The sequence below is a fragment of the Chiloscyllium plagiosum genome, chromosome 36 (genome assembly GCF_004010195.1).
Source record: "Chiloscyllium plagiosum isolate BGI_BamShark_2017 chromosome 36, ASM401019v2, whole genome shotgun sequence".
Classification (NCBI taxonomy): Eukaryota; Metazoa; Chordata; class Chondrichthyes; order Orectolobiformes; family Hemiscylliidae; genus Chiloscyllium; species Chiloscyllium plagiosum.
The window spans coordinates 15,511,629-15,523,892 of NC_057745.1; the positions used below are offsets into that span (position 1 = coordinate 15,511,629).

The 12,264-nt window shown below is 39.1% G+C and overlaps 1 protein-coding gene across 1 annotated transcript in view; it reads right to left on the bottom strand.

Moving 5' to 3' along the window:
* Window positions 1–2,070: 2,070 nt before the first annotated feature.
* Window positions 2,071–12,264, bottom strand: part of arpp19a (cAMP-regulated phosphoprotein 19a) — an 11,829-nt gene continuing 1,635 nt past the window's right edge. The window contains exons 2-3 of the mRNA XM_043677392.1: window positions 5,807–5,929; window positions 2,071–3,004 (exon numbers count right to left, since the gene is read on the bottom strand). Coding sequence (XP_043533327.1) covers window positions 2,834–3,004; window positions 5,807–5,929 — 294 coding nt within the window. The 3' untranslated portion in view covers window positions 2,071–2,833. The remainder of the gene's footprint in view (window positions 3,005–5,806; window positions 5,930–12,264) is intronic.

Sequence of the window (12,264 nt, forward strand, 5' to 3'; positions counted from 1 at the left end):
TAGAGTGCAAGATGATATTGGCGGCAAGTGAGATGACGCTTGTTTCTCCTTATGTTGAACCAATTTGATGTTAGTCGAACTTTACGTTGAAAACCCCACTACATCTACTCAGAGCAGCTGTTAGTACTTTAAGGTTACCTGGATGCAAATTTGGAGATCTAGAACATGTATACAAGTCACAGAATCCAGTACCACTGGGAGTAGGAGGATTAGCAGACAAAAAGTACTTGATTAAAAAAGTCACTAATTATATACCTCCCCACAGATTATAACTGTATATTTCAAATGCATCTTGTACTGGGATTACAGATTAAATTTATTACATATAGCCTAAACAGGATGCGTAAAGTGTACACATTTCACAGTATGCTATCATTAAACCCACAAGTACCAACAGATTTTTAAATTAGAATACATCACGTTCAAACGCACAGTTGATTTGAGATTGAACAGGCCTTTAAGTCTTTCCCGATTGATCAATGAAGAGGTATTAAAAGCTGGTAGTGGGCACTGAAATTAACTAACTTAAAATTAGCTGCAATATTCTAGTGAGAAATTCTTTGGATCATCCAGTTCATTCCAATTTTGTCCCACATTACATACTGTTGATATCTATTGAAATAAGTGTCAATGAAAATGGATTTAAAATCCACAATTTGAGACTAGAAAATTTAAAATGATCTTTATTTGTGTGCCAGTTTGCCAGTCTCCAACACGAATGAAGGCCAGTTAGTGATCAACTTCAAGATGTCATCCTGTGATCTTTTAGGTTACAATTAAAATTTAAGGAAACTAGTCTAATCTCCTAAAGAAAAATGGAGGTGCTGCAGTTAATGTTCAGCATTACAACAGCTACCACCCTCCATACTGTTCTGTTTGATAACATTTTTGCTCACTGCGGCTCACTCCACGGTTGCCAGTTGACCTGTCACTTCCACTGAAGGGAGTTATTAAGATGGTATATTTAGCCTAAAGCACCAGGCACTTAAACAAAACCTTTAAAATCACAAACCTATATCAACTACTTAACAGCAAGACTTGAATACACTGCACACATTAAGGAATTGACCACTCTAAAGGAGACAGTAATCCCAAAAGGAATGGCAGCATTTTTAATAGCTTCCACTCAGTACCTTCATGTCAACACCACGATAATCCCTCGACTTGTTTGTGGGGAGTCTTAGGCCCATATTTTAGCTAAAAGATGACAGTCTACTGGCTGGACAGAGGGCAACAATTGAGAAATAAATGTACTCAAGAATGAGTACATACAATTTTAATATCGAAGCTACATTTATCATTTACCAGAAGGTAAAGAGACCTAGTTCTTTAAGTTTTGGATTTTGTTAACATTCTAGTACTCACCTCTTCACATTAATCACACCAGGATCAGCACAAAGACACCCATTTGGTCGGTAAGCATTTGTGGTTTAATTACTACTTCAGAGGAGGTAATGAAGAGCAATGGGTAATATTTGACCAGAAGCTCCAGTACATAAACTACTCCAGGTTTTGATGAGTAAAGGGGTGTTCTTAAGACAGCTAAACCGTCAAGTATCAACTTTTACTTCCCTCCAACAGTGGCAGGTAATAGTAGTGGAAAAACATTCCTATGAACCATGAATGGAAAGAAAGTTGGAGCCTCTACCATTAATATTCAAAGCTCAAGACTAGACATGCACATGGCCTGATGGGTATTATAAATCTAATTGGTGCTGACAGACAGATTTGTTCTTTTCTGCCTGGGGTGGTTACAGGGCTTTGCCCCATCCATAGTCGAAGAAAAAGGATAATCATTTACATATTCAACATTACCTGGATATTCAAGTTATAGAAAATTATAATTTTGCTTTTAATCTTCAAATTTTCATTTGAAAAAAGTTTACTACACATCCCCAAATGGTCAACCAGCTAAACGTGAGTCGCACTTCCTCAGTCATGTTTTGAGGACTCTAAGCACACCTACAAAGGACAGGTACTTCAACAGTGCAGAGATTTCAGTTGAATTTCAAGATTTACAGCAATCAAATATTTACAAAGAATCTCCCAATGTTTAAGGCAGCCATTGCACATATTGTCCAAAACTATTTTATTTACAAAACAATGGCACAAAGTGACTGCACAGTCTATGCTCATGCACATTTCAATCACTTTGAATATATGACAGCCCTAACCTATCAATCTTGAGTCAATACCATTCAGAACTGCTAGAGACAGTAATGATGAAGTGAAATACATCCAAGAGGGCAAATCAGAGTGGACAAATATTGTCCAATTTACAGACATTTAAATAGGTTTAAAGCTCTTGCGTTCCTCAAGATTAGCTAAGAAATGGACAGCTGTCCTTGTTTACAAACATGCCATTTCCATTTTAGTGTTAACATCCACAAGGACTGTTACTTGCAATATTATGATCCGCATTATACAAGAACATGAAAAAGAGGGAAAAGAGGTTTACTTAACTCAATAGAGATTGGAAACTCACATTACACTAGTTAATGGGAAACCAGAAACAGTAAAAATGTAAAATACTTAATGGGAGTGCTTCTACAGAAGTTACTATATGTACATTCCTGCCTGCTTCAGTATTAGAATGGACTACTTCCTACTTTTAACACCAAAGTCCTATTTATCAGTGCATGGTTCATCATTTATGAAATCTCAGGCTGGTCCTCAGTCTGAATTTAAAGGACTTTCTTGCAACAACAACTTGGCACTAGTTATCTGCTAAGCTGTCAGTCATGATGAAATGGAACAAAGAAAAAAGCTAAAACACGGGTATTAATAGCAAGAAAAAGGAATGACAAGAGTTTTATGTATTCTTCACGATGTCTCAGACAGCCAGTTTGCTAGCAACAAGGGAAGGTTTTCTCTGAGGCAGATCTTGCGGAGTGGGAATGTGTTCCCCAGTCACTTGGTTCTTGTCTGCTCCACTGTTTGGCAGCTGCTTGTTCTTGATTTTAGCTTTAGCCATGTTGTAATCTCCTGAATCAAAGTACTTTGGCTGCAACATAAAATAAAGAAAAATTCACATGATAGCAATCATTCCATTTTTAAAAAGCTTGATTGTAACTATTAAGTTTATTTTTGACAATCACTTTGTAAAACATCACAATGCATCTGATGGTGTAGACCACCCTTTTGCAACTGCATTTACAGAAGTTATGATAATTAAAACCTAACTCCTGCCATCAAGCAGAAGAGATGTCAGGAACGGTTGTGTACATGCACTCAATGCCCAAGCACAACTAGTTGGTAGCCAGCTGCACGAAGCCCCATAAGAGAAGTCAACCGTTCAGCCAATTGAATCTGCTCTACCATTTAATGAGATCTTGGTTGATCTGATAATCCCCAACTCACTTTCCTGCCTTTTCCCCATAACCTTTGGTTTCCTTACTACTTACATGTCTATCTTAGCCTTGAATATACTTAAGGAGCCAAGCATTTTAGTACAGAATTCCACAGATTGAATACCTTCAGAAGAAATTCCTCCTCACCTGCTTCAAATAGGCAATCCCTTAATTATGCCTTCTGCTCATACATTCTCCCACAGGTGGAACAAACTTTCTGCAACTAACCACATCAAGTCTCCAAGATTCAATGTTTTAGTAAGGTCACCTCATTCTTTTAAACTCTAATGAGTACAAGCCCAACCTTCCTCTCATAAGACAGCCCCTCGATACCAAAGACATGACGAGTGAACTCTGACCAGCCTCCAATAAGAGTATACCTTTCCTTAGAGGAAAAACTGTTCGCAATCTTGCAGAAGTGGTTTAACTGGTGCCTTGTATAATTTTAGTAAAACCTCCCCTTCCTTTTATAGTTGATTCCTTTTAAGTAAAAGCCAACATTCCATTTGCTATCCTAATTACCTTGAACTTGAATCTTGGTTGAGATTCAGGGACAAGGATTCCCAAATTCCTTCGTACTGTAACTTTCTGCAGATTTCCTCCATATAATATCAATTTTTAAAAATAACAATGATGCGTTAGAGGGAGGTGGGGCAGACCATTCAATTTTAACTCATACCCTAATAGTTTTTTTTTCCAAACAGTGCATAACTGAAAAAGATCATTTAAACTTAAAAGTCACAGACTGATCGACTGACTGGTAATGCATAAGGAAGGAAGTGCTCCCCCAAGTGTTATAGCACTAAAACACAGCAAAAGTAAAATATTGTGCATACACAGAAATAGAGTTTTAAAAACAAGCAAAACGATTTATACAACTTTTTATACATGCCTGAAAAATAGCCACAAAAAAACACTTCAGTCAAATGGAAAGTTTGGAACACAACAAACCATTTAATTGGATATACAAATTTAAAGTGATCCAAACACTTTAATGGATTAAATTGCAGAGTTACAAAATATTACAGGCTATTGATCCAACCATTTGACAAAAGTTTTATACCAATTATAAATTATCCAAGCAAACCTAGGACAGGAGATATTTTGGTTGTGAATACAAAGGATATTCTTCACAACCATTGCAGGGAATGGTAAAAATACTTAGCACAGACTTCAGGAGATACACATAGAACTGCTATAATAGGTAATGCAAAGACAAAAATGTTAATCAAATATATGAATGGAAGATAAATGGTTTCTATAAAAAAAAGTTTCAGAAAGGAAAACCACACTACACAATTCAAGTGCAGCAAATACATTTCCAATTGGAAAGCAAGATGGTGATAATTAGCAGATAGTCTAACTTCGGTTTGCGAACTCTGAAATAAGATGTAACTAGATGTATTACTAATCAGATCATTCTGTACTTCTGAGCACCCTGTAACATAAGGGAAAATATGCTAGTTATTAGAATGTCAGATGATTTAATTTTGGAGCAAGCTGTAAAGTGTCTCAATCTCTCCTCCTTAATCAGGAGGAAAAGTATTGACCACCTCTAGTCAATCAGACCAGTAGAATTAGAGCCCAGTTATAACTGTTGGATTTAGCAATCTTTAAAGAATCTCAGTGTACAGATGCTTACATGGCTACATTGCTCACTTGCTCAAACACCCAACATTGAAGGTCAGGAGACAAAACTATTATGAAGTGCTCAGTCAGACTATTGCAATACTGAGACATTTAAAGTTTTTCCACTGTACACATATTAAAGATATAGAGTCACAAACCAGATTTTAAAAATTTGAATTGAGCAAAGAACTGGAGAATTCAGAATACAAAGAGATATAGCTACAACAACATCACTATTAAATGTCAAGAAAATAAGAGTGCAACACCTTGTATACAGGGTAAACAGAAACCCATGCAATGCCTTCACACAAGTTCTGGAGTGACTTTAAAACTATAAAAAAGAAATCAAATCTGAAATCACCTACAAGAATTAACAGATATTGTCCGTAGTGTGAGGTAAAAAGGGGTATATGTCAGGGGTTGCGCTTCGGCGTGGATTTGTTGGGCCGAAGGGCCTGTTTCCACACTGTAATGTAATGTAATCTAATCAAAGTAATTTATAGAGTCAGATGTACAGCACAGAAACAGACTCGTTGGTCCAACTCATCTATGCAGACCAGATATCCCAACTTAATCCAGCACCCGGCCCAAATCCCTCCAAACCCTGCTTATTCATATACCTATCCAGATGCCTTTTAAATGTTATAAGTGTACCAGCTTCCACCACTTCCTCTGACAGCTCATTTCATACATGCACCACTATCTAGGTGAATTAAGTTGCACCTTAGGTTCCTTTTATATCTTTCCCCTCATCCTAAACCAATGCCCTCTACTTCTGGATTGTCTCACCCCAGGAAAAAGACTGTCTATTTCTTAGAAATACGTACATCCTTCTGTAGACGTTTCCTCAAAAACTCTGATCCTCCAGGCTTCTGTCCCAGCTTTGGATACTTTAGCTTCAATTTTGCTTCTTCAGCCTTTTCAGGACTGATTACTGTGTCATCCATTTCCTGGAAATCAAACAGAATAGGAAACCTCAGTGGACAGTTTTCAGTTCTAACAATTTAATCATCTCCAGCTGTAACTTACCAAAATAGTTTCTCCAACACAAACTCAAGGAATTTTATTGTTACTGATTTGACAATATCAAACTTCACAGATAACACCAAATTTGGGACAGGGAAGGTTCACCTAATGTGAGCAAGATTGCAACATACAAGCTGCATATACAAGGTGATATTTCAGTTGGGGTTTAAAGAGATATTCTTCTTGGATAATAGAATCTAATTCTTTTTGGAGCGAAGAGGACACGAAAAGTAATTGGCAATGAGAAAATGAGGTAACAAATGAAAGTCAAAATTGATGAAGTAACAGAGGGATCAATGAGGGCAATGTGGTTTGTGTATATAAAGTTCAAAAAGTATTTAACAAATTAATGTAAGGTGCAGCAGCATTGTAAAGTGGGTATGAGAAACACAAAGTCCACCTTGTTCACTCATGTACTTTGGGGTATGAAATCTCCCATTCTTACACAGTAGCCTGTATGCTACTCCAGACCCACGCACTTGACTTAATTGCCATCAGAAATGGTATAACATCCACTATGTATCTGACTGCATGAACTACAAATGTTCAGTAGGTAGCTCAGTACCACATCCAAAGCTGTTAGCCTATTCCCTTTCTCGCAAAGCCCACATTAAACACTTGTTGACAACATTCAAACCTGACAGATTAAAGGGGCTGTAGTTGCATAGTTACAAAACTGGCTAAGGACAGAAACAAAGAGTAATGGGTTTCCCAGAATGGATTTTCCACTTACCCAGTTTACTACAGTATGTGAAGCAATTCATTTTGATGCAAAGGAGAGAGGAAACAAAATGAGTGAAATGGTATAACTTAAGACAATACCAGGGCAGAAGGAAGTTACAATATTTGTTTTAATACAGGGCATTTGAACTGGAGCAGATTAGAAGAATTCATCAGTATCTTTAATAATCATCAGCCTCCATTAAATTTAAAAAGTCACATTCCAATGAAAGTATGAGGTTAGCAAACTGTTTTCTTTCAAAAAAAACTGATACTTCTATACACAAAAGCCCGACCATAAACATACCTCATGTGAGTGAGATCACAGTTAATGTAAATATGCAATGAAATCACAAAGCTGGTAATTTAACCAGGTAGTTCCTACAGTATGGTGCTACAGCATCTCAGGCTTAAATGTTACAATTAATACAATATCATCCATTGGTTTATCTTCTGAAAAATCACATTGTTTTATCTCTATACAGTGGATCCTGAAGACAAATCTGAGCTAAAATTCCACATTCACGAGCTAGTAATCCATTGCCTGAATTAAGTCAATCATCCTTGGCTACTTGGTAGCTGAGTGCTCCTTTGAGGATGATTTTAAACTATTCACTCCTCCTTGTGGCCTTTCCATCTATCCTCCAAATCCCACTTACAACCTCCTTCTCACAATCCCTTCAGACCCAGATGACAGACGACCATCTCTACGAAAAGATGTCATCCAATTCTCCCTCTCCCCCTGCCACTTTTAGCCCCAGGTGACAAAATGCTGGCACACACTTATCCTGCTAACTACACCTCCAATGACAGGTAATTTCTCCTTCACTAGCAAATCTAGTAGCAAACACAGGAGAACACCAGCTGGTGAATGCAGCAGCAGCTCAATTTTCTTCCATTTTTTCCCCCCATTGGTATAGAAATTTAGGAGTGCAAGCGGACAAGTCTTTGAATATCCATAGCAGGTTCAAATACCTCTTCAACAAGGTCAAGCACAAAAGACAGTTATTGCTCAAAATGTGACATGTTGCCAAAGCTGTCTTACGTTTATTTGGACGAACTGACAAGTTTCAAATAACCAAAACAATCTATTAGAAACTGTTAGAGTGATTGGCAAGTTGACTCTAACTGGCCATGACATGGCAAAGAAAGCAAAGAAGAAAAAGAAACATCGGCTTCCCAAGTTTTGGTTAGTTCACAAAAGCCAAAAAGCTTGAACAGTCATGTTTCCAGAGAACAAGTCCCTACTCGGGAACAAATATCACTACTCGCAAAACTAATGAAACATGTTAAAAGCTCATCAGATTATCGCTAATTGGATGTTAGTGTGGCTCGCAGTGCGAAAAGAAATATGTTCAAGCTTGCACAATTTTCAATTCCCCAGGGGCTTGGGGAGCCTATATTTCCCCATTGCTTTCTACAAGACAACACCTAGGCTAGAGTACACTTACCAAACAGCACACTGTAGTATAAGTTTTAATGATCATATTCAATTTGGCATTCCTGCTTTTCTCCTGATAACTGCAAAATGGAAAGTTTTGACATCTTTTCTGCAAGATTCAAGGAAGTTATGCAAAACTTTTTATGAAATATATCAGCTGAATACAGTATATATTCAGAACTTCATACTTTAAGGAGAGCAAAATTAAGAGGGGCTGCTGAGGGGATTTACTGGAATGGAACAATGAATGAGATTCCAGTTACTTTGAGAACAGAGAAAGATAGATTTAAGGAAGAGTTAAACATTATGAAAGATTTACTGAGTAAATCTGAATCTTTTTCTAGTTGCAGGTGGGTCAATAATTGAAGGACAATGATCTAAGCTAATTGTCAAAAGAACCAGATACAAAATTAGGATATATTGTAATTGTTCTCTTTCAAAAGAAATCCCCAAGACGGCCAATGCAGCAGATTAGTATTTATTATCAGTCCTTCCTTGAAGGCAACAATGGTGAGCTTGCTTTACTGATGAAGCCCCATGATTTTGACATAACAAAATGTAAAAAAAAAAAATCAGGATAGTGAAAACAACTGCTTCCTTGACAATCTAAAAAACAGAGGTCAGATTGCTGCTGAAGACAACTATTTGCACTATAGATGTTTTCTAACCAACCTATTCAGAGACATTAACTACACACCTCTGGAGTAGTTCGATTCCAGCCTTGGGAGCCTGTCTGTGTGGTGTTTGCACATTCTCCGTGTTTGTGAGAGTTTCCTCCCACAGTCCAAAGATGTCCAGGTCAGATGAATTGGCCATGCTAAATTACCCATAGTGCTAGGTGCATTAGTCAGAGGGAAATGGATCTGGGTGGGTTACTCTTCAGAGGGTCGGTGTGGACTGGTTGGGCTGAAGGGCCTGTTTCCACACTGTAGGGAATCTAATCTAAAAAATCTAATCTACTGTACCACAAGCATTTTTATATCATATCGTGAACGGCAGCCACAGTTCACTGAAGATGGAACAGATGTGTTCTATATTATATCAAATTGAAACTTTACCCATTCAAGTAAAAAAAACTCTTCACACATTGACTTCTGCCTTGTAGATGGTATAAAAGCTGCATGCACATTTGTCTGTGCATGCCCACTTGTCTGTGCATGCCCACGTGTACGAGACACAGAGGGAAACTTGGCAATGGTAATGCCAATTGAATGGCAAAAGGGATAATTATGCTCCTAGTTGGAGATTGGCCTACTGCTGTTCTTATATCCATCAGTTCCACCACTCAGAGATCTTCGCTGATCTGGGGCGCTTACATTGGCCCACATCCCATATAACTTAAAACTATCCCAGATTTAAAATAAATCTATTTCACATTAATTGCTATTTGTCAAAGAGTTCCAAATCTCTACCATTGTGTAAAGTGCTTAACATCTCTCACGAACTGCCTAGCTCTAATTCTCAGACTGTTCTGCCAGTTATAGGATTCCCAACCAGTGGAAATAGTTCATAGTTATCAACCTTGTCTTTTCTTACTAATATCTCAAACACTTTGATCTGATCATCCCCTAACCTTCTAAAAACAGGTCGGATTTGTACAAATTTCTCATCATAACATAAGCCCTGAAGTCCAGGTATCATGCTTTTACATCTATGTTGCATACTCTCCAAGGCCAATATATTCTTTCTAAGGCGTGGCACCTGGATCTGCTCAGAACTCCAAGTGGAGTCGAACCAGGGTTTTGTACAGATGCAACATAAAATTCTGCATTCTTATATTCCAGTCATCCAGATGTAAAGGCCATTAGCTTCCTTGATTTTTTTTTCCAGTACCTGCCTGAAGCATTTTAAAAATCTATGCACCGGAGTCCCCAAGTTTCTTTGGGCATCCCCTGTATTTAACACCAGACCATCTGGATGGTCATTGCCTGGGACATGCACATCACAACATTAATTGCTACTTATCAGCCCAAGCCAAGATGCCATGCACAACTTCATTTTTGGAGAAATTATACATTGAAAAGAACATAGCAATCACCAGCGAACAGCTCCCCATGTAACCTTATGACAGGGAATGATAACAACGAAACAGCTGAAGATAAGTATACTTGGGATACGATTCCTCAAATTCTTGCAGCAAAACCCTGCAGATGCAGTTAGCTTACAAATGCAACTATCTTCCTTTCCTCAACTCCAAAACCTAGTCCAGCTCCCCCTTCTGTAACTGCACCTCAACTTCCTGACCCACAGACTGCAATCAATAAGCAGCAGTGCCAAAACCTCTGCCACCAAATCCTCAATATTCTGTGCCATGCAAGGCTGCATACACATTCCTGCTAAAGGGCTTATGCCCGAAAAATCAATGCTCCTGCTCCTTGATGGTGCCCGATCAGTTGTGCTTTTCCAGCACCACACTGATTCTAACTCTCCAGCCCTCATTCTCTCCTCCTCCTTGCATACTCAGCCCCCTACAATATTCCTCACACACAACTGTGGGGCCAAATGCCACCCCAATTCCATTTACAAGTTTGTTGATGACACCACCATTGTAGGCCAGATCTCATACAATGACAAGACAGAATGCAGGAAACAGATGGAGTACTTAACAGCATAATGGCAAGACAACAATCAGTAAATTGAAGGAACTGGTCACTTACTTTAGGAAGTGGAGTGGAGGACACACCCCTGCCCACATCAATGGGCTGAGGTGGAGATGATAGACATTGTCGTCATGCTCCTGGGAGTGATGATCACCAACAATGTGTGTTGGTCCATGCACATCAACAAGACAGTCAAGAAAACATCTCTACTTCCTCAGTGCTAAGGAAATGCAGTATATCCACAAGGACTCTTACCAATTCTTATAAATACATTGCAGAAAGCACCCTATCTGGATGCATCACAGCGCATCCTAAGACCGCAAGAAACTAGAGAGTTGTGAACATAGCCCAGTTCATCATGCAAACCAGCCTTCCATCCAGTGAATGTCTACACTTCCTGCTGCCTCAGGAAGGCATCCAACAGTTTTCCTGAAGAAGGGCTTATGCCCGAAACGTCGATTCTCCTGTTCCCTGGATGCTGCCTGACCTGCTGCGCTTTTCCAGCAACACATTTTCAGCTCTGATCTCCAACATCTGCAGACCTCACTTTCTCATCCAACATAACCAAAGGACCGTACCACCCCGGTTATACTGTCTTCCATGTGCAAAAGCAGCTTCTTCCCCGCTGTGATCAGACTTCTGAACGGACCCGAAATGTTCATTCTGATCTCTCTCCGCACCTTCTCTGCTGCTGTAACACTGTATTCTAAACTTTTGTTCTATTACCGCAATGCACTGTATATGCTACCATCTGCCTGTATATTAAGCAAAACAAGATTTCTCACTATCTTGGTACACGTGACAACAATAAATCAATCAGTTTATGGCCATGCTTGGACGAAAGCTGTAATAAAATAGAGACTGTGGCAGAAGCAAAACGAAGCACTGGTGTGCAGATTATTAGTGAATAGCTACTTGATAGACCTGGCCACAATGCCTTATGGTCATTTGTAAGCGATTGGGTGGGAGCACACCAATGCAGCAACAGCTGGCTGGCTTTCTGCAGTTTTTTGAAAGTAATTAACAAACATATTAAAACCTTTAATTACCAACAAAGGAAGTGGTAGAACAGCAAACTCCAATAAAATTCACATGTTTCTGCAATAAAGGCACCTGGAAAAAGGAACACAGGTGCTTGGGCACATTGTACATGGGAACAGTGCATCAGCAAAATCAGGACCTAAAGTTAACTCAGCAGATACAGTAATCATAAATGCAACTAGACACAAAATCCTGCAGGTTGATCTTTACAATTGGGCAGAATTCACTGTGCCGCAGGAGGCCAAGGCAGTAGCAGCACTCCAGTCTCTAAAATGGCTAGTGCCCCTCGGTCAGCGGCAGCATGGGGTCCAGGGTGCAAAGACAACAGGGCCATTCAGGTTCAAACATGAAAACTGCCAGCCACCACTACTCTCTCCAGCAGTGAACCATATGCCCCTCTCAGCAACTAATTCTCTTCCAAACCAGCCCCTCACCCCCCCCACGCACAACCCTCCCC